We start from the raw sequence: 19,389 nt of genomic DNA on the forward strand, positions 1-19,389 counted from the left end.
GTTTTCGATAGGGGTAGGGTTGTGTTGACCCCACTTGAATTAGTATTATTCAAAAATAAAATAATAGTATTAAAAAACTAAAAATAAATACATAATGGTTGGGGACTAAACCGGAATCAAAACCAAACCATAGGCATGGTCTGATTTAAAAAAAAAATTATGGATCAAGTACAAAAACTGCCAAAACTACAAGGACCATTCCTGTAATTTACCCCAAAAAAAAATTAAGACGAAAAGGACTTCTCAACTGCACGTAGAACCAATGTGGATCTTAATAATCAAGTGGAGGGTCACGCGTGGGACATCTAAAACAAAAGTTTTATTATCATCACCACCCAAACAGAGAGTGGTTTTCATTTACTCAACATGATTTTAGTTTACATGGGCTTCTCTCTCTCCGGCAATTACTTTAAAGGATACATCGTTTTCATCCCATGACCCCTAGCATCATACAGTAGTAGTGATATTTTGTATTAACTTATACACTTAGCTCTGGACTGTAGTGTTTGCCCGAAAACGTACGGCTAGATATGTGTGTTTTCTAAAGTTTCATGTAACAATGAGTGTATTTGTCTGTCCTATGAAACAGACTTGACTTTGAGTTTTATGGGAATGCTGTTGAGATGCCAGTTTTGTAAGTATCTTTTTCACGTACATCTTTTGCTGATTTTTCTAATTAGTGTTAAAGATAAGATAAATAACAACTTATTTTTAATTTGTCTTGCGTGAACCACTAAACTTGTTTTCCATTCCAATGACCACATCAAACAAATGCAGTATTCGTCAGATTTACCTTTCAGACCGTAACCACAGATGAAGAGCAGGTACAAGCGACCATCTCCCACTGTTGCTTTTACATTTGTGTATGAACAAGAAGTGGCATAAGAACTGATAGAGAACTTTCGGGATACTTTTCTTACATAACATTAATTAATATTTTATTAGTTTTCAAGGTATTACTATTTACCTATACATTTCGAATATCCGCAACTTAAAGATTTTGTTTCGGCTGATAGTTTCATTGGCTTTTGAAAGTCGTGTGAAGTTTATTTTCTCTCTGTGGTACCAACATGTATGGACCTCCTTTCTCTCAAATCTCATGAATCCACCCCGACTCCCATCTTCTTGTTCATGCTCACTAGCTGATCTAACTTGTCTTTAACACATTGATGTTGGTTTTCAGGGAAACCCCACTAGATCTCAACACTCTACCAGAGGATTTCATCTGGGACCATAGCAAACAACTACTTGGTGACACTTCTTCTGCTCATGTATCTGGTACTTAATTAACATCTGTCAAGTTCTCTAGCTAGCTACTCCTATCATGATAATGAGTTCAGATTTACATTTTAGATACTCTTTTCAAAGAGAAGATTAAAATAAAAAATGAAAGAGTGGAAACCAAGTTGTGGGGTCTTCTTAATTTTAAAGTATGTGAACTCGTATATTTATATAGGGTCGACAGTATCCAGAAGAAGCAGGAACCGCAGAAAAGATGAAAGAACGAAGGTTTACGAGTGTAGGTTTTGCTCCCTCAAGTTTGGCAAGTCTCAAGCCCTCGGGGGACACATGAACCGACATCGCCAAGGTAGAGTATGAACCACAACTTACATTCTCGCACACAAAGAACACAATGGAGGTTTATTTTCAAAATGTGAGATGGGGGTAATCAACTTGATCATTGTTTATCATGAACTGTGATCTTTTCCATAATGTCTTTAAATTTCGCCCCATTCGTGTCCGGTTTTGATTATAAGCTAGTTTTACGACAATAATTAGCTCTTCTTGTTAATGTTCTTTATTTCAATGAATTGCGTTATATTTCATGAAATAATTAACCTCCAGTTTATGCATGGTGGTTTTAGAGAGGGAGACAGAAACACTAAACCAAGCTCGTCAACTGGTTTTCAGTACTGATAATCTGCTACCCCAACCCCCTCATGAAGTAGGGTACGTTTCCCTAGCTCTCCCCCTTCTCCTCTTCTATTGTTTATAATTATTTATGTTTATTCAAGTCCTTTAAACTCTTAGATTGATCATGTTGGTTGTATCCCTGCAAAGTCAAAGTAAAAAAAGAAAATGGTTAACCGAAGATAATAGCCACGTCGAACCCAACTCAGGTCATGTGGAAGGTTAATCGTTGAGCACTCGGTTGGGTATGACGAGTATGTTGAGTATGAGAGTCAAAACCCTAACATCATATGTGCAATTTTTTACTTCAACCATTAGGCTTCATCGCATATCAAAGTCCAAAGTAGATGTGTAGGTAGAAATCAAAAAACCCTAACTTCAAGATTTTACTTTATCAAACGCCTACACATTAACGTCTCAAACAGCCCAAAAGTTATTGTTCACTAAAGATATCTTACATGACACAATTATCGGTATGCATGAGCATCAAATGTTCATACTCATCAAATATTGATCTTTACCATTTAAAATCACTCATACAAGAATTAACATATATACCGATGCAAGTTGTTAGTAACCCACCAAAGAAATAACACACTCACCCAAGTTATTAATAACTTGGGAAGTTTAATTTTGAGAGGTCAAATATTAGTAATTAACTATAAGAAATGTTTTTCTTTTACCATATAATGAGTTGTTTTTTGAGGTAAATAATACTATAACCATTTGAACTCTAGATGTCGTGGTATTATTTTAATATTGTGTATTTTAAATTATTGGTTTTATTTAATGTTATGGTTAGAGAAATTTTAAATTTTTATATATATTACATATGCTTAAAAATAACAAATTAGATGAGTGGGTTTTATATATAAATATTTAACAAAGATAGGGGTAATTAGTTGATTTTAAAAAAAAAATGGTCAATGATTTGAGAAGGTTTAAGTTAATAGTATATTGTTTGATAAATTAGTAGAAGTATAATGTCGTTTCAAAAAAAAAAAAAAAAAAAGTAGAAGTATAATGTGGCAAAAAAAAAACTTTGTATTAAGATTGATGATTGAAGATGTTTTATCAATGGAGAACCAAATATCTTTACAGGAATATGTACCTTAGAAATAAAAACAAAAAGCTATCTTCTTCAAAAAAAAGTCGATTTCTTCAAAAGAAAAAAAGTCGATTGTAAATGAGGCACCATTATATATTATATGAATCTTTTGAAACTCTTAATAAATGCCCTCATCTTCCCTTATGTCTTCTTCTAAGGAGTTAAGTGTTGTACCCTGAGTTAATATTCCAACATAACTGAAAAACTCTTATTTATTTCCTAATGTAGTGGGCAATCAGGAGTAAATGGAGGCTATCATTATCCATCCGGCTTTACCATCGGTAGTATCGTCTACCCTACAAGACTCTTTTCTGGCACTTCCACCACAATGTTACATCAACTACCACAATCTTATCAACATGTGTATTCTTCCCTACCATCTCGCCTGAATATCACCTACTCGTCTGAACATTATAATTCGCAATTGATAAACGACTACTTTGCAGACCAGTATGTCTCCACTAACCGACATTCAGCTTCCAAAATTTAAGTTGCATGCTTGCTCAAACTCCTGGTGGTACTTAAAACTAGGTGCTAGCTATAGAGATATGTCACTACTATATAGCCATGGTATCTTGGCGGATAATGTGCGACTCTTGGTGTAATTATTGTGAATTAATGTAACACATGGTATTTTGTTCATAAGAATTGTGGCTTTGGTAAAGGGATGTCAACTTTCCCTAACCGACTACAACCTAAATGAATTGGATTGAGTTTTATCTTAACTTTTTTGTTTTATGTTTACATGATGATAAAAGGAAGTAATAAATAACAACCAAGAACAAAAAAGTATATGTGTGGAAATTGTTAAACGTGGAAAAGCATCCAAAGACAGTTATGAACCGCAGTGAGAAGAGCTTCAACCCCAAATTTAGATTGGAGAGAGGCTTGAAAAAGAAAGGTACAAAGAATGTTATTGATGGTGCGAATGGCGCACTCAGCTTTGCCATTTTGCTGAGAAGTGTAAGGGCTAGAGAAACGAATTTTAATACCTTTATCAATAAAGAAGTTGAGTAAAGTTTGATTGTTGAATTCACGTTCGTTGTCACATTGAAAAAGTTGAATGGTAGTTTTGAATTGATTTTAGACATAAGCATGAAATGTAGAGAAGACGATAAAGACATCAGATTTCGCATGCGGAGGAAAACCCCACAAAAAATGGGAAAAATCATCCAAAAAGTGAATGTGCTACTTAAAACCACTCATACTAGTAGCAGAAGATGTCTGCAAATCAGAATAAACTAATTCAAATAAACGAAATGTTTTAGTAGTAGAGGAATAAAAAGGTAAATGACAGTGTTTCCCAAACTGACAAGCATGACAGATGAGAAGCTTATTAGTAGAACTAGTAATAAAATAACAAGAATGCAAGAATTGTAATACGAAAGAGCCAGAATGTCTAAGTCGTCGATGCCAAGTAGGGAGAGAGATCGCAATATAGAGAGTGGCTAAGGAGATGGAGTAGGAGATGGAACAATAGGTTAGAGATCACCGATACCATCACATCAATGAATGAAGTCACCTGTTTTAAAGTTCTTCACAGTGAAACCAAAAAAGTCAAATGTAATAGAAAACATAATTGTCAACAGTGAATTGGTGCACAAGAAACGAGGGCTTTAACCATTTTGTTCAAAATAAGTACATTATTTAAAGCAAGTCGGTTATGTGAAGGAGGAAAAAAAAAGTTTGACCAACATGAGTGATAAGAAGTATAGCACAATTGTCAACCATGAAAGTTTTAGAATTATACGGTGTTAGGGAAAGCATGTTAGCTGAATTGAATGGCGTATGCAAGCTCGCCCCATAATCCATGTAACAGTTTTTTTCAAAAGGCGGTTGGACCGACATTGCCTGAAACATCGATGCTAAATTTGTAAACTCGTTCGGTGTAGATTGTGAGTGAACCACAAACGATGACACCAAAAAGGGAGGTTGCTAGGAGAACACCGACGGAGATTGTTGTGGTGGCTGGAAATGCGAACCAGCAGGGTGCGAGGGCACGGAGATAAACAACATTGAACTTTGTTGACCAAAGTTGTTGGCAGTTGCTGATGACCGTATGTTGCCGATGGCGAAGCTGCTAAGAAAGGCTGCTAAGGTAGGTTGACTTGTTGATACAGGAGTTGCGGAACAGCAGCTTATGGAGGTTGTGGGTGTGACGAGAAGGCAGCAATGGGGCTGAAGAAACCTGGGTGAGGCGACGAGGCAGGTGTGTTTCCGAAAATTCCAGGCAAGTTATGTTGCGGATCCATTTTCCTACCATAATTGGAGTTTTTGGATGAGTTCTTATGCACATTCCAATTCTTGGACCATTGATTTTTGGATTTACCGGTGTTGTTTGATGAAGAAAATAAAGTGGGGCTTTGTAACAACGTGGAGTTAGGAATAGAGTTTGATGTAGCCTCACGGGATTCATGCAATAAAAGCATGTTTTTGGCTTCCAAGAAAGACGGGAAGGGCTTGGTATTCGTGATATCATCGACAATGCTATGATAGGACCGGGGCAATTGTCGAAGTATTTTCATGACCAATTCAATTTTCATAATCTTTGCGTCCACATCTTTGAGGTCATCTGCATGATTTTTAACAATGTGACAAAATTCAGTAATATAACTTGAACCTTTCTTTGTGTTGCGGAATTGATCTTGAAGTTGCAACATTTGTGACATCTTGTTGTTGCGAATGAATTCTTCAATCTTTTCCCAAAGATCTTTGGCAGTGCAATCATCACTTGAAATAATCTGAAATAAATCGGGATCACATGTGCTATAGAACCAGGACTTGATACGAGCATCAAGAGAGTACCATTCTTCATTATCATCACCAGCAAGGCTAGATTTGCCTGATATGTGTCCATCACTTATTGTACCATGACACATATTGGAGAAAATTTACAGCCACAGTTTATACTTGGAACCATAAATATTTAATTTAAAACTGAGTTGGTTGTACACATTAGTGAGGGAAAGAACCAATGTTAATGTAGACGGTGTCGTTCATAAAGAGGAAGCGGGGATAGTAGACATGTTTGTGGCTCAAGAAACCGAGAAAACCCCGGACCCCCGTTCGTTCAGGGGCTTCGCCCCTAAATGACAGTGTACTTTGATACTTGATCAAACTTAAACAAGTGTCTACTCCACACCTTCTTTACTTGTTTAATATTTAACAAGATCACTTTTGGTCAACAAAGTAATCACATTACACTTAAATAACATTGATGATAACAAATCACCAACATATTATCATACGTACAAAGATAAAGTTACACAATAAAATAAAATAGTTCTTTCGTTCTTCCTTTCTTCATTTTGATTATGTTTCTTTCTTTGCTTTGAATATTTTTCTTTCTTTTAGTTCTTTTAAGTTGTGACTACAAAAGAAATTATAAGGTGCAAGTAAAAATTAATAACAAAATAACAACAAAAACACTTAATTTGCATGTAGAAATTTATAAATGAATAACATAAACATTGGGTTGTATATCATTTATACTAGAATATAGCAATCTTAAGAGAATAAATAAATCATGAGTGACTTTTATAAAAGAAATTGTAACAAAATAAATATATTCCAATATAAATAACATAATCAATAAAGTAAATAAAAAATAATCAACTATCAAACCATATTTTTACTAGAATATTAACAAAGGCAAGAAAATAAATAAATTTTAATTAAACTTTAAGATAGAAATCATAACATAATAAACTAAATCCTAATAAATTCTAATATGAATGACATGCCGATATGAATAACATTAATTTGTTCTATCAACAATGTACAAGAAAAAAAAAACTCCATGATTAAATACGAATAGCAAACCTTACAAATATCGTTACTTGGTTATGCAGCAAATAATAAACAAAATAGTCAAAATACTTTGAAAAATTAAGCACCAAAAAGTAGCTCATCGAAAATCAAACTAATGTATGGATTCATCTGTTAAATACATATCACTTGAACCATTCCCAATCAACAAAGAAATGACTATACAAGGTTCTAAAAAACTCGTAATGGCTTCGTTATAACACGTCATGGCTTCAAGGCTTATACATGCCGTCAAGTTTTACCAAAATGTCGTTTTAACTCATATATGTGTATAAAAATAAATAATAGTTGAATATATATATATAATATTAATTATATACAAAATTACCGCTTTAAGTCACGCCTTACAAACGGCATGGCTCGCCAAGGCTTGGAAAAGTTTGAGGCTTGATATTGCCGTCAAGTCACGTCTTACATTATTTAGAACATTGACTACATGCATCATAAAGGAGAGTACATGAATTATGAGCTATACATAAACATTTTGGTGGCCCACTCACAATAAAAAAATATTATAGATTTACATGAAGTTGTATTTTAATAACCATAACATTTTATCATTAGTTCATAAAAATGTTCTAAAAAATAAATTTCGCGGGAAATTAACATACAATCTAAATGCATACATACCTTGAATTTTCATGATACTTATTCATATCAAACATTTAGATGATGTATGAAGTTAATAAAACGTATCAATCGAAGGGAAAGAAAAAGAGAATCAATTATAAAACCTGCTGAATTGGTGGTACATAGAAAAAATGAGAGACCTGCTTCCTTCTTCAATACTCTAATTTCACACCCTTTGTCCCTTTTATTTTTCGATTAACAAGTCTTCAAGGAAGAAAACTCGTTTATATGTATCCTTTTCTTTCTTTAGGTTTTTCTCTTAGGTTGCAACAAAAAGTAAATAGGAAGAGAAAATAAGCGATATTCTGAAACTCGTTGTTGATCTCCAGTAGATCTTGCTCAGAGCAATATTGCATTTTCAGTTGCACCAAAAAGTTTTTCCAATACATCTTGCTAGCTTCTCCCTTGGGCATGGTATCAGCTAGTAGCTTCCACCAGCTTAACACTCCAGTCTTCAACAGTATAACCACGAGAGCAGTCTTCTGTTTGTTGTTGCAGTCGCAACTTTCAAACATCATCTCCATCTCAGAGATCCAATCCATGACTTCCACTGGTGTTGGGCTTCCAGAAAGACTTGGTGGCTTGGATGCCATTAAATCCTTGTACTTACATCCACGTCCATCATTTCCTCCATTGGGTTGGTTTCTTCTAACCATACGTGGCTCAGCTTGACTGACAGTATGACTAAAGTTTCCTTCCTCTGATTGTTCAATGTTCAGTTCAGGTTGTACAATGGGTACAATAGGTTCATCCCTATTAAGCAACATTTGCCTCATATCCTCCCTTTGTTCGGCCATCATAGCACGAATCATTGCTTGGACTCCTGCCATCGTGATTGGCTCGGGTGCAGCTGCTGGTGCACGCTCAATCACTTGTAGCTCAGGCCGATGGTTTCCATTAGCATTTCCTAATCTACTGCAAGTTCTCACCATGTCGATCTATACACCAAATCAGGCGTTCGATGTGCAGTGACAAGAATTAAGATAGGAAAGCTTTATTTACGACAGATGTATAAATCCCTTTATCATCCCGAAAAGTTACATACCAGTTGTAATACCGTAATTAAACGTTTAGAAATCTGAACACATAAAATTTCCAGATCCGGTCGGCAACAGACCATAGATCCGATTAAATAATGGCATCATAAAGCATCACAAATCATTTAGCACATAAAGCATTTTAGGCATCTTCCCTAAATAAGCTAGTGCTTGTGTCTATTCAGGTGTACTACCTAAAATACATTAGACACACTCATCACGATCATCGCTTAGCATTCTAAGTTTAAGTCTAAATAAATCCTTACTCCTAGTTCGCTTAAACTAATGCTCTGATACCAACTGTGACATCCCCAAATTCACGGTCATTTTAAAATTTTTATTTTATGTTTATTTAAAAATCAGAGTATCCATTCTAAAGAATAATATTGCAGAATTTGTTCCCAAAAAACATGATAAAGATATTATCAAGACATTTCAGAAGAAATGTATTTTGTTTATATTAAAACATTGGGATGTCATCGTCAATACATAAACATAAGCATAAACAGACCTTTCATTCATTTACACTAATGAATTACATCTCCGTTAATCTCTCAGTGTAATTTAGCTTCGTATCGACACCTATGATATAAATAAACTGAGTGGGTCGGGTTGAGAAACCTGGTGAGTACATAGGGTTTTCACCCCACAATAATATAATTATTATGTTTAATCATCAAACAATTAACTCAACTTCCCATCCCCATTATCTTTATTCTTAAGGATCTACCCTAAGAATCATATATTCTTCATTCACTTATTCCTAAGGATTGTCCTAAGGAATAGGCATGAAGTCCATCGCTGCTAGGGTTTATCCAACACGCACTAAGTCCATAGCTGCAAATGTTATCTATTAGGCACTAAGTCCATAGTTGTCAATGTTATCTATTAGGCACTTGTAACAGCCCAATTTTCATAAAAATTTTAAACTTTTATTTTCATAACATCAACCATAGTAAATATAAAAATCCCAATAAATATCCATGTTATTTTGAAAATTCAAAGTACAAAGGACCAAATGTGAAAACACCGAAGAATGCATGCCTCGTCATCAAGCCGGGCCCTTGCCCTTATCAATAGAAGTACCTGAAACATACAAATAAACTGTAAGCACAAGCTTAGTGAGTTTCTCAATCACACAAAACATATAATCACACAATGTCATGCTCATACATATACATACAAATTGCCATGGACTCCCTCCATGCTCTTCAATGGAATGCCATAGGCTACCTCCATGGTCTTATATCCTTATGTCATGGGCTCCCCCCATGGTCTTGACAAGTGACATGGGCTCCACCCATGGTCTTCACATAAACTCATGAAAAATCAAATAACATCTCATTTCCCATTCAAAACAAACTTATCATATCAGTTAATGGGTCGGCCTTGGTGCCTTCGACCCATGAGTGTGGTAAGAAGACTCACCTCAAATACTAACAGCATCTGAATAGTCCCTGGCTCCGAGTATCTACTCTACTCAATCCCTAAACATAAACAACTCCTTATATTCAACATAATACTTCAACCCTAAGAGTCAACATTAGTCAAAGTCAAAGTCAAGGTCAAGGTCAACATTCTGAGTTGACTCAACTCGTCGAGTTTGGCTATCAACTTGCCGAGTTCCCTTGTTGACTGGCCGGATCACGAAAATTCCCACCAACTCGTCGAGTTGTCTAGAAAACCCACTTCTTAACGCATTAAGCCGTTTCCTTTGAATCCAAAGACTCCAAACCTCGGATCCCTTTCAAAATGATGTCTGGAAGGGTAAATTTTCCAACTTTACCCTCAATGACCATCCATAAAGCTTCAAACTCAAACCCCAGGTCCTTTTAGATAGGGTCTTGACCCATTAATCCCTTACACTCTCACTCCAATGTTCCAAAACACAGATCTGATGGCCTAAGGTAGGCAAAACACGTAAAGTTTCCAACTTTACATCCATGCATGCTAGAAATACCCTCTAAGGCTCATTTATGACTTCATAATCGATATATTGCAAGAATGGGACATAGGGACCAATAAAGTTTGCAACTTTAAGCTTCAAGAGGTCATGAAGGGGTCAGATCTAGCTTGACAACCCCTAAAACCCACATCTTTTGGACAACTCAACCAAAACCCCAAAATCATGCTTAAACTTCAAATAAGTAGATCTAGATGAATACATGACAAGGTGACGACTTTATAACTCAAAAATCTTGCCTTTGAAGAAGAGTTTCTGGATCTAAAGCCCCTCCTTCAAGCTAGATGCTTCCCACCTTCAAGCTCCTTTCAAGAATCACCAAAAACCAATCTTTTAAGCTCACCACACTCAAGATGCAATATGGAATACGGATCTAGGGTTTCTCCAGATAGGGAGGCTAGTAGGGAGGCCAGCCAAGAGGGTTTAAGTCCTTTATATAGGGTGCAACACCCTAAATTTAGGGTTTCATCTTTGGTCGTCAACTCGTCGAGTTAGATCCTTAAACTCTGCATAGATTCCTACACGACGAGTTGGAGATCCCCAACTCGTCGAGTTCCAGCCCAAATCCCTAAAAAAAATGTTGAGAAATGAATAATACATGGACCAAGCATTACAAATCTCTCCCACTTGAACTAGACTTCGTCTCGAAGTCTGCTGATGCAAAAAGGTCCGAATAGTGTTTCCTCATCTCGTCCTCTGGCTACCAGGTCCATTCAGAGCCTCTTCGTTGCTGTCATTGCACCTTTACTACCTTCACTTCCTTGTTCCGGAGGGCTTTCGTTTCTCTGTCCAGAATCGCAATGGGCTTTTCCACATAATTCAAGCTCTCATCAATCTGAATATCATCAAGCGATACAACCACCGACTCATCAGCCACACACTTCCGTAACTGCGAAACATTAAATGTACTGTGGATTTGCCTAAGCTCCTCAAGCAAGTCCAACTGATACGCAACCTTGCCCACCCGGGCTGTAACGTCCCAAATTTCACGTCTAAAAATTTCTTTTAGATAATAGTTTTAACAGAAACATTTGTAAGAAAATATTGTTAATCCATAACATCTCATAAAACATTGTGTCATAACTGAAAACCAAACTCATAAAACTGTGATAATGTCAGAGTACAATCCCAAGGAAAATCTCCTAATGCGGAACTGAGGCGTGTGTATGATGTGCAGCTACCGTGCCGGCTCCTTCCCCTTCGTTGAAGAGGTACCTGAAACAACACTGAAAACTGTAAGCACGAAGCTTAGTGAGTTCCCCCATAATACCACATACCATACACATATAATGAACAGCTAGGAGATACGGGCCTCGCCCACACTCCGCTAGCTGGGAGATACGGGCCTCACCCACACTCCACTATCTCTGAGATACGAGCCTCGCCCACACTCAGCTACTAAACCATAACATACAAGTATCACACAGACAATGAGTATAAACAATTCTATCATACAAGCATATATCATAATCAAACTCAACTATGAGATACGGGCTCTGCCCACACTCCAATACTAACGTATCATCTATACGGGCCGGCCTTGGTGCCTTAGACCCATTCCTACTGGAAGGAAACTCACCTTGTAAGACTGACTGCTGGAAAGCTGCTCGGCAACTGTCTGGCTATTCCGGTAACTCCCCGGCTACATTTCCATAAAACACTCAATCAGACACCATTAACTAATCTTTGGGCAAAATGACTATTTTACCCCTGGTCAAAGTCAAGGTCAAAGTCCTTTTCCAGCTGTCCTGATTCGCCGAGTTGGGCCGCCAACTCGTCGAGTCCCTATCCTTTCCTTTATCCTGATCCGCGTCACTACTCGTCGAGTTTAGCAATGACTCGACGAGCTCTCCTTCTACATGAACACTAAATGGTCCTTCAACCGGCTCGCCGAGCCGTATGAACGACTCGTCGAGTTCGCCTTCATCAGATGAACTGCTAGGCAGCGACTCGTCGGGTTGTTGGACAACTCGTCGAGCTCGCCGTCATCCTAAGAAGGTCAAGTCCCGACTCGCCGAGTTGTATGAACAACTCATCGAGTTCTTTGAAGATTGCCTTGGACTCGCCGAGTCTCAAGAACAGCTCGTCGAGTCCTATGAACTCCAGGTTCACCGCTAAGTCCCATACGTTGGGTCACTTCCCTAGGACCCTCTAAAACCCTTCTAACACTCAGCTGGGTTCCTTAGAACCCTAACAGAAAAGGGCAGTCATGCCTCGGACTCGCCGAGTCCTAAGAGCGACTCGCCGAGTCGAGTTTGTCCAAGACTTATTTCCTTATTTCCAGCGTACAACTCATGACCAAAAGTTAGATCTAGGATCCTACAATCGTTCTAGCACGTAAAGTTACAAACTTTACATGCATGCATGGGACTTTGAGCCCAAAAGGTCCTAAAACAAGCTCTTGGGTTGCATGGGGTCTTTCTTGGGTGTAAAAGCACCCACTTTCTGCCTTGTGACCCCTCTAAGGACCTAGATCTGAAGCCTTGTCCCCAACCATGCTTGCATTCATGGTTGGCTACCTAAAATGGCTTATAAAAGCCCTAAATCTCCACAAAATGGGATCTAGCAAATGAACAAGAAAGTTAGCAAGTTTATACCTTCTGAGGACTGAAAATGAAGCACAAACTCGAACCCCTCTGGTCTCCTCTTATTTCCTCAAGCTCTTCTCCTTCCTTCTTAAGACTACCAACACCAAAATCCACCAAAATGACTTAGATTGCTTCAACAACGGCTAGGGTTTCAAAGGGAGCTTTTCTGGGAGCATAGGGGACGTTGTGGCCGCAATTAAGTCGTTTAAATAGGGTGCAAACCCTGAGATTAGGGTTTTTGTCCGGACAGTACCTACTCGCCGAGTCCGGTCGCCGACTCGCCGAGTAGCTCATTAAACTCCCGCGTCCAAGATGCTCCTACTCGGCGAGTTGGACCTCAACTCGCCGAGTCCCAGACCAAAATGCAAGATTACTTAGATAAAAATACATAACAGGAATCGGGTGCTACACAGGCGATATTCCGAAACGGGCCAATAAACCTAGGGCTCAACTTGCCCTGCCTCCTGAATCGAATAACACCCTTCCAGGGTGACACTTTCAGGATTACCATATCCCCGACCTGAAATTCTAGGTCTGATCTGCGCCTATCCGCATAGTTCTTTTGCCTGCTCTGCGCTGTCTAAAGTCGGTCGTGAACCTGCTGAATCAACTCGGTCATCTTAAGTACCACTTCGGTACTCCCCATAACTCGATGTTTGACCTCCCCCCAACAAACTGGAGTCCGACATCTCCGACCATAAAGCGACTCAAACGGAGGTCGGTCAATACTAGCATGATAACTATTGTTGTATGAGAACTCTGCTAGTGGAAGGTAAGTATCCCAACTCCCTCCGAAATCCCATACACATGCCTGAAGCATATCCTCGAGTGTATGAATCGTCCACTCACTCTGACCATCACTACGGGGGTGATAAGCAGTGCTAAAATGCAACTGAGTTCCCAACTCCTCATGGAACTTCCTCCAAAACCTGGAGGTGAAACGAACATCACGGTCCAAAACTACAGACACCGGCACCCCGTGTCTAACCACCACTTCCCACACGTAAATATCTGCTAACTTCTCGGCGAAGATACTCTCGAAGATCAGAATAAAATGAGCACTCTTGGTCAACCTGTCCACAATAACCCAGATGGAGTCCACACCCTGTGTCATCCTCGGTAAATTCATGATAAAATCCATAGAAATCTCTTCCCATTTCCACATGGGGATAGGTAGCGGCTGCATCTTTCCGTGGGGCCTCTGATGCTCGACTTTGACCTTCCTGCAGGTCAAACACCGCTCAACAAACCATGCAATCTCCCGCTTCCTACAGGGCCACCAATAACTCAATCTCAAGTCTCGATACATCTTCGTGGCCCCCGGATGGATAGAAAACTTGGATTTATGCGCCTCCTCCAAGATCTTTTGCATTACACCTTCGGAAGCCGGTACCCAAACTCTGCCACACTAAGTCAATAGACCCCGACTGTCTCGAACAAAAAGTGTAATCTGTCCCGGAATCCGCTCCACCTTCCGGTTCTCCTTCTTTAGTCCTTCAACCTGAGCCTCCTTGATCATATCCAATAGAGGTGAAATCATCGTCATCCTCAGGAAAACATCTCGGATCGGAGCACTCGCCGCCTTACGGTTCAAGGCATCGGCCACTATATTGGCCTTCCCGGGATGGTACTAAATCTCGCAATCATAATCTTTTACTACATCGAGCCATCTGTGACATTCCCAATTTCACGGCCAGAAAAGACCCATTTGTTTATGCTTTGTTTTTAAAATCAGAGTAATCTTTTATAGAAAACAGATGCGGAATTTGTTCCCAAAACAAAACATGATAAAATAGAATTTATCAAAGCATTTCATCAAGAGATGCATTTTCATTATATAACAAAATTCGGGATGTCATGTTCCGATAAACAGACCAAAAGCATAAACAACACAGTATAGACCTTACAACAGTTACATATAACAACAGGTCTAAAATCAAAACATCTTGATTAAGTCATCCAACTTATGATATCGCGTTACTACCTGTAATATAAACAAAACTGAGCGGGTCAGGCTTGGGAGCCTGGTGAGCATATAGGGTTTTCAACCCACAATAAATAATTATATTTAATTTCACCAACCAACAATAACCCGATTACCCATTCCCGTTATCCTCACTTTACGTCCCTAAAACAACATCTATCTCAAGGGACCTAATCTAGGATTTTTCCTCGGGACGGACATTACTGCAAGGGGTTTCCTCAACAATAGATGTCCTAAAGGCAACCATGAGGGGGATAGAGTACACCGGTGAACACATCGTTCATAACACCTACAGGTTATGAGCCTGCTAGCGTTCCACTGGACTGTCTAGAAAGAGTCCGTGGTCGTCATCCATACTCCGCTAGATGACTAGATCAACAACAACATCGAGGCCTCTCATCTGTTTATCACACATCAACTATCTACCCATGTTCTACCCAACATATTAGTAGATAAAAATATATATATTTATACATAGTTTAAAACCTGTATAACATTCTCATTCAATACATATTTCAAACAACAGATGAGACACATACACATAACACGTATTTCATAGATAATAAATCATATCTATGAGATAGAAGAAAGTGAATATACATTCACACATATAACAACAAAATATACACATAACACGTATTTCATATAAAATAATGCGTTAGAAGAAAGTAACTACACACTCACACATATAAACAACAATATACTTAATACATTCAAAAAATACTTGTATTATTATCGTGTTTATGAAGGGGACTATACACTCACTTGATCAGAATATGATCGGACAGCACTACGGCTTGTAGAAGTAGTATTCTTCGGTGAAACCGGGAGATCTTCACAAAAACCGAGTTTCTCGCGGGTAGAGCTTCGGCTCGGAAACTCCATTTCTCGGGATCTTCGGGGCTTCGGGACTCGCTTCGGGTCTCGGGATGATACCGGGGCTTCGGGGGGTTAAAATAGGGCTTAGAGACAGTATCGGGAGTGGGAGAGATGAGAAGGAGCAACCAAAATCGGCTGACCCTTGATTTCTATTTATAGGGTGAATTTTCTGGGTTCACCTCGTGAGTTTCTAATATTCACCTCGTGAGCTAGGCTCACTTCGTGAGTTTCTAATATTCACCTCGTGAGCTCGATACGTCATTGCGTTCGTCATGGCCACTTGCCCTGGAAGACGTCCATCATCTGTTCACCTCGTGAGTCACTAATGCTCACCTCGTGAACTGACTCACCTCGTGAGCCACATATGCTCACCTCGTGAGCTCTGACACAGCCTTGGGGTTCACGCCCCGAACTTCAGAAATTCATAACTTTCACATACGAGCTCCGTTTTTGACGTTCTTTATATCCACATGTAGGTGAGATTATGCTCTACAACTCTCGTTTAGATTTCGTTGGCTAATTTTGATTTTATTTATATTATATTATAAATATATTATTTTTAGTAGGCCGGGACAGGAAAACTCCGTTATAAATTCATAACTTCTTCATCGAACGTCCGTTTTCGTCTGTCTTTTTACCGTTGCACTACCATTGACGAGATCTTCGATTCTCGTTTAGATTGTTTCGGCTAAAAACCGCTCGATCTCAAATCGAGTATTCGGGCGGCACACTGCTAAGTCGAAACTTCGGAAAATCATAACTTCCTCATACGAAGTCAGATTTGGGCGTTCTTTTTATGCACGCTCTCGGTTTAACGAACTCTATGTCTTTCGTTTAGATCACTAAGGCCAAATATCGCTCTAACGTAAATTCACTATTTACGTCGCGCTGTGTCGTGCCGGTTCTGTCGTGAAACTTCGACAGGTCATAACTTCTTCGTTATAACTCGGATTTCAACGTTCTTTATATGTACAGAATCCTTGTAACATATACTACAACTTAGTTAAGATTATTCATTCTAAATAATCTTCTATCAAAAAGACATTTTTGACGTTTAACGTCTCTAAATTGACTAGCCCGGATTTACGGGCGTTACAGTTATCTCCCCCTTAGGATGATTACGTCCCGGAATCATCAACGAAATAAGGCTTGTATAATGATTCCATACGTTATTTCTTCATCCTAGGTAATAATCGTAGCTCCTATGTTTCCTCGAAAGAGCATCTAACTCTAGGGCTTCTTGACTGCAGACGATGCTCAATCTTGCATCTGCTTTTTGTACTATGTTGGAATTTCAACCATAACCTTCAGGTTACAAAATAAGTCCTTATTGTGGGCTCCTTCTTCTTCTTAGGATAAGTACTTCCCCTTATCTATTGTAACAGATCGATGGGTCATCTTCTAATGACATCTCATCGTATGATGCAACGCTTTGACTCAAGTCTCTTAGAGTCAAATTCCAAAATGGAATATACCTTCCTTCATATTCTAATGTGATATGATCACATTTTAGCATGTAGCATTTCCATCTTCTGACTTAAGTCAAATGCTACATTGAACTCAGTTCTCGGAACCACGTAACAAACTCATCGTAGTCGGACTCAATTCGATATGACCACTAGGGTCGGAATATCAATCATCTTCTTAGTCATTACCGAAACAATGGTAACGACATACTTGAATAAAAACGGATCAATTACTAGCTTCTTGGTAACTTTGTGACTTTCCCTGATCCAAGCGTGATTCATGTGCTTCCAGTAGTATATGCATCTACTACCTTTCACACCTACTCATACTCATCCCAAGTATTGTCTCGCAGTCCCCAAGTCCTAAAATCATAAAACAATTTAACACATACGAATGTGTCCAAATAATCATAAACAATTTCCCTAGACTCTACTAGGACTTCTTCCATGCGTATCCTCAATCATCAATTCTACTTCAACTCGGTTGGTGATGGAAATCCCAGACGATGGGACAACTTCAAGAATTACACCAATCGTTCCATCATCCTGCCAATCGAAGGTGTACTTCAGACGTACCATACTCCTCTAAACGTTCCGTTATTTTATCAGACATATTCTAAAGGCAAGATACCACTCTTACGATATCTTCCGATAGGTGTCATTCACTATCATAAGCCTTCCATTTCCTCCATTTACTCAATTCTCTACGAGTCTTCACCATGACCTTGCGTGCACCCAAGTAGACGTTCGGTGTACCAGGCGAGAATTTAAGATAGGAAGCTATATTTACGATAAACGTATAAATCCTCTTATCACTACGAAACGTTTACATGCTAGTTCTAATATCATAGCCGTACGTTTAGAATCCTAAACACATAAGGTTTCCCGATCCGGTCGGCAACAGACCATAGATCCGAACAAATAGTATCATATATGGCAACATATAACATTTAGCACATAAAAGAATTTTAGGCAACTTTCCTAAAATAAACTAGTGTTCGTGTCAATTTAAGTGTACTACCTAACATATTTTAGACACACTCCTCATGATCATTACTTAGCATTCTAAGTTTAAGTCTAGAAATTTCCTACAAAATTCATAGTTCACTTAAACTAATGCTCTGATACCAACTGTGACATCCCCAATTTCACGGCCAGAAAAGACCGATTTGTTTATGCTTTGTTTTTAAAATCAGAGTAATCTTTTATAGAAAACAGATGCGAAATTTGTTCCCAAAACAAAACATGATAAAATAGAATTTATCAAAGCATTTCATCAAGAGATGCATTTTCATTATATAATAATATTCGGGATGTCATGTTCCGATAAACAGACCAAAAGCATAAATAACACAGTATAGACCTTACAACAGTTACATATAACAACAGGTCTAAAATCAAAACATCTTGATTAAGTCATCCAACTTATGCTCTCGCGCCACTACCTGTAATATAAACAAAACTGAGCGGGTCAGGCTTGGAAGCCTGGTGAGCATATAGGGTTTTCAACCCATAATAAATAATTATATTTAATTTTACCAACCAACAATAACCCGATTACCCATTCCCGTTATCCTCACTTTACGTCCCTAAAACAACATCTATCTCAAGGGACCTAATCTAGGATTTTTCCTCGGGACGGACATTACTGTAAGGGGTTTCCTCAACAATAGATGTCCTAAAGGCAACCATGAGGGGGATAGAGTACACCGGTGAACACATCGTTCACAACACCTACAGGTTATGAGCCTTCTAGCGTTCCACTGGACTGTCTAGAAAGAGTCCGTGGTCGTCATCCATACTCCGCTAGATGACTAGATCAACAACAACATCGAGGCCTCTCATCTGTTTATCACACATCAACTATCTACCCATGTTCTACCCAACATATTAGTAGATAAAAATATATATATTTATACATAGTTTAAAACCTGTATAACATTCTCATTCAATACATATTTCAAACAACAGATGAGACACATACACATAACACGT

General features: G+C 38.5%; 1 protein-coding gene across 4 annotated transcripts; it reads left to right on the forward strand.

Moving 5' to 3' along the window:
* Positions 1 to 403: 403 nt before the first annotated feature.
* LOC145133830 (zinc finger protein JAGGED-like) lies at positions 404 to 3,744 on the forward strand. 4 transcript variants are annotated; one of them, XM_079068791.1, is made up of 6 exons: positions 404 to 634; positions 778 to 824; positions 1,184 to 1,278; positions 1,457 to 1,588; positions 1,866 to 1,950; positions 3,248 to 3,744. In XM_079068791.1, the coding sequence occupies exons 2-6, from the start codon at positions 814 to 816 to the stop codon at positions 3,507 to 3,509; spliced, it is 585 nt and encodes a 194-aa protein (XP_078924917.1). In that variant the 5' UTR covers positions 404 to 634; positions 778 to 813; the 3' UTR covers positions 3,510 to 3,744. The 4 variants fall into 4 exon arrangements, with proteins under 4 accessions (XP_078924917.1, XP_078924918.1, XP_078924919.1 ...); XM_079068792.1 differs by lacking the exon at positions 404 to 634 and having other exon boundaries at positions 643 to 824; XM_079068793.1 differs by lacking the exons at positions 404 to 634; positions 778 to 824 and adding an exon at positions 865 to 1,072.
* The last annotated feature ends 15,645 nt before the right edge of the window (positions 3,745 to 19,389 follow it).

The sequence above is a fragment of the Lactuca virosa genome, chromosome 8 (genome assembly GCF_052849685.1).
Source record: "Lactuca virosa cultivar CGN04683 chromosome 8, Lactuca_virosa_CGN04683_v6, whole genome shotgun sequence".
NCBI lineage: Eukaryota > Viridiplantae > Streptophyta > Magnoliopsida > Asterales > Asteraceae > Lactuca > Lactuca virosa.

What these genes read in the sequence shown, in the direction of transcription:
- LOC145133830 (XM_079068790.1), top strand. Translation starts at nt 1,170, where the DNA reads ATGTTGGTTTTCAGGGAAACCCCACTAGATCTCAACACTCTACCAGAG. An exon ending in TTCTTCTGCTCATGTATCTG is followed by an intron (nt 1,279 to 1,456) that starts GTACTTAATTAA and finishes ATATTTATATAG; the next exon opens with GGTCGACAGTATCCAGAAGA. An exon ending in CATGAACCGACATCGCCAAG is followed by an intron (nt 1,589 to 1,865) that starts GTAGAGTATGAA and finishes TGGTGGTTTTAG; the next exon opens with AGAGGGAGACAGAAACACTA.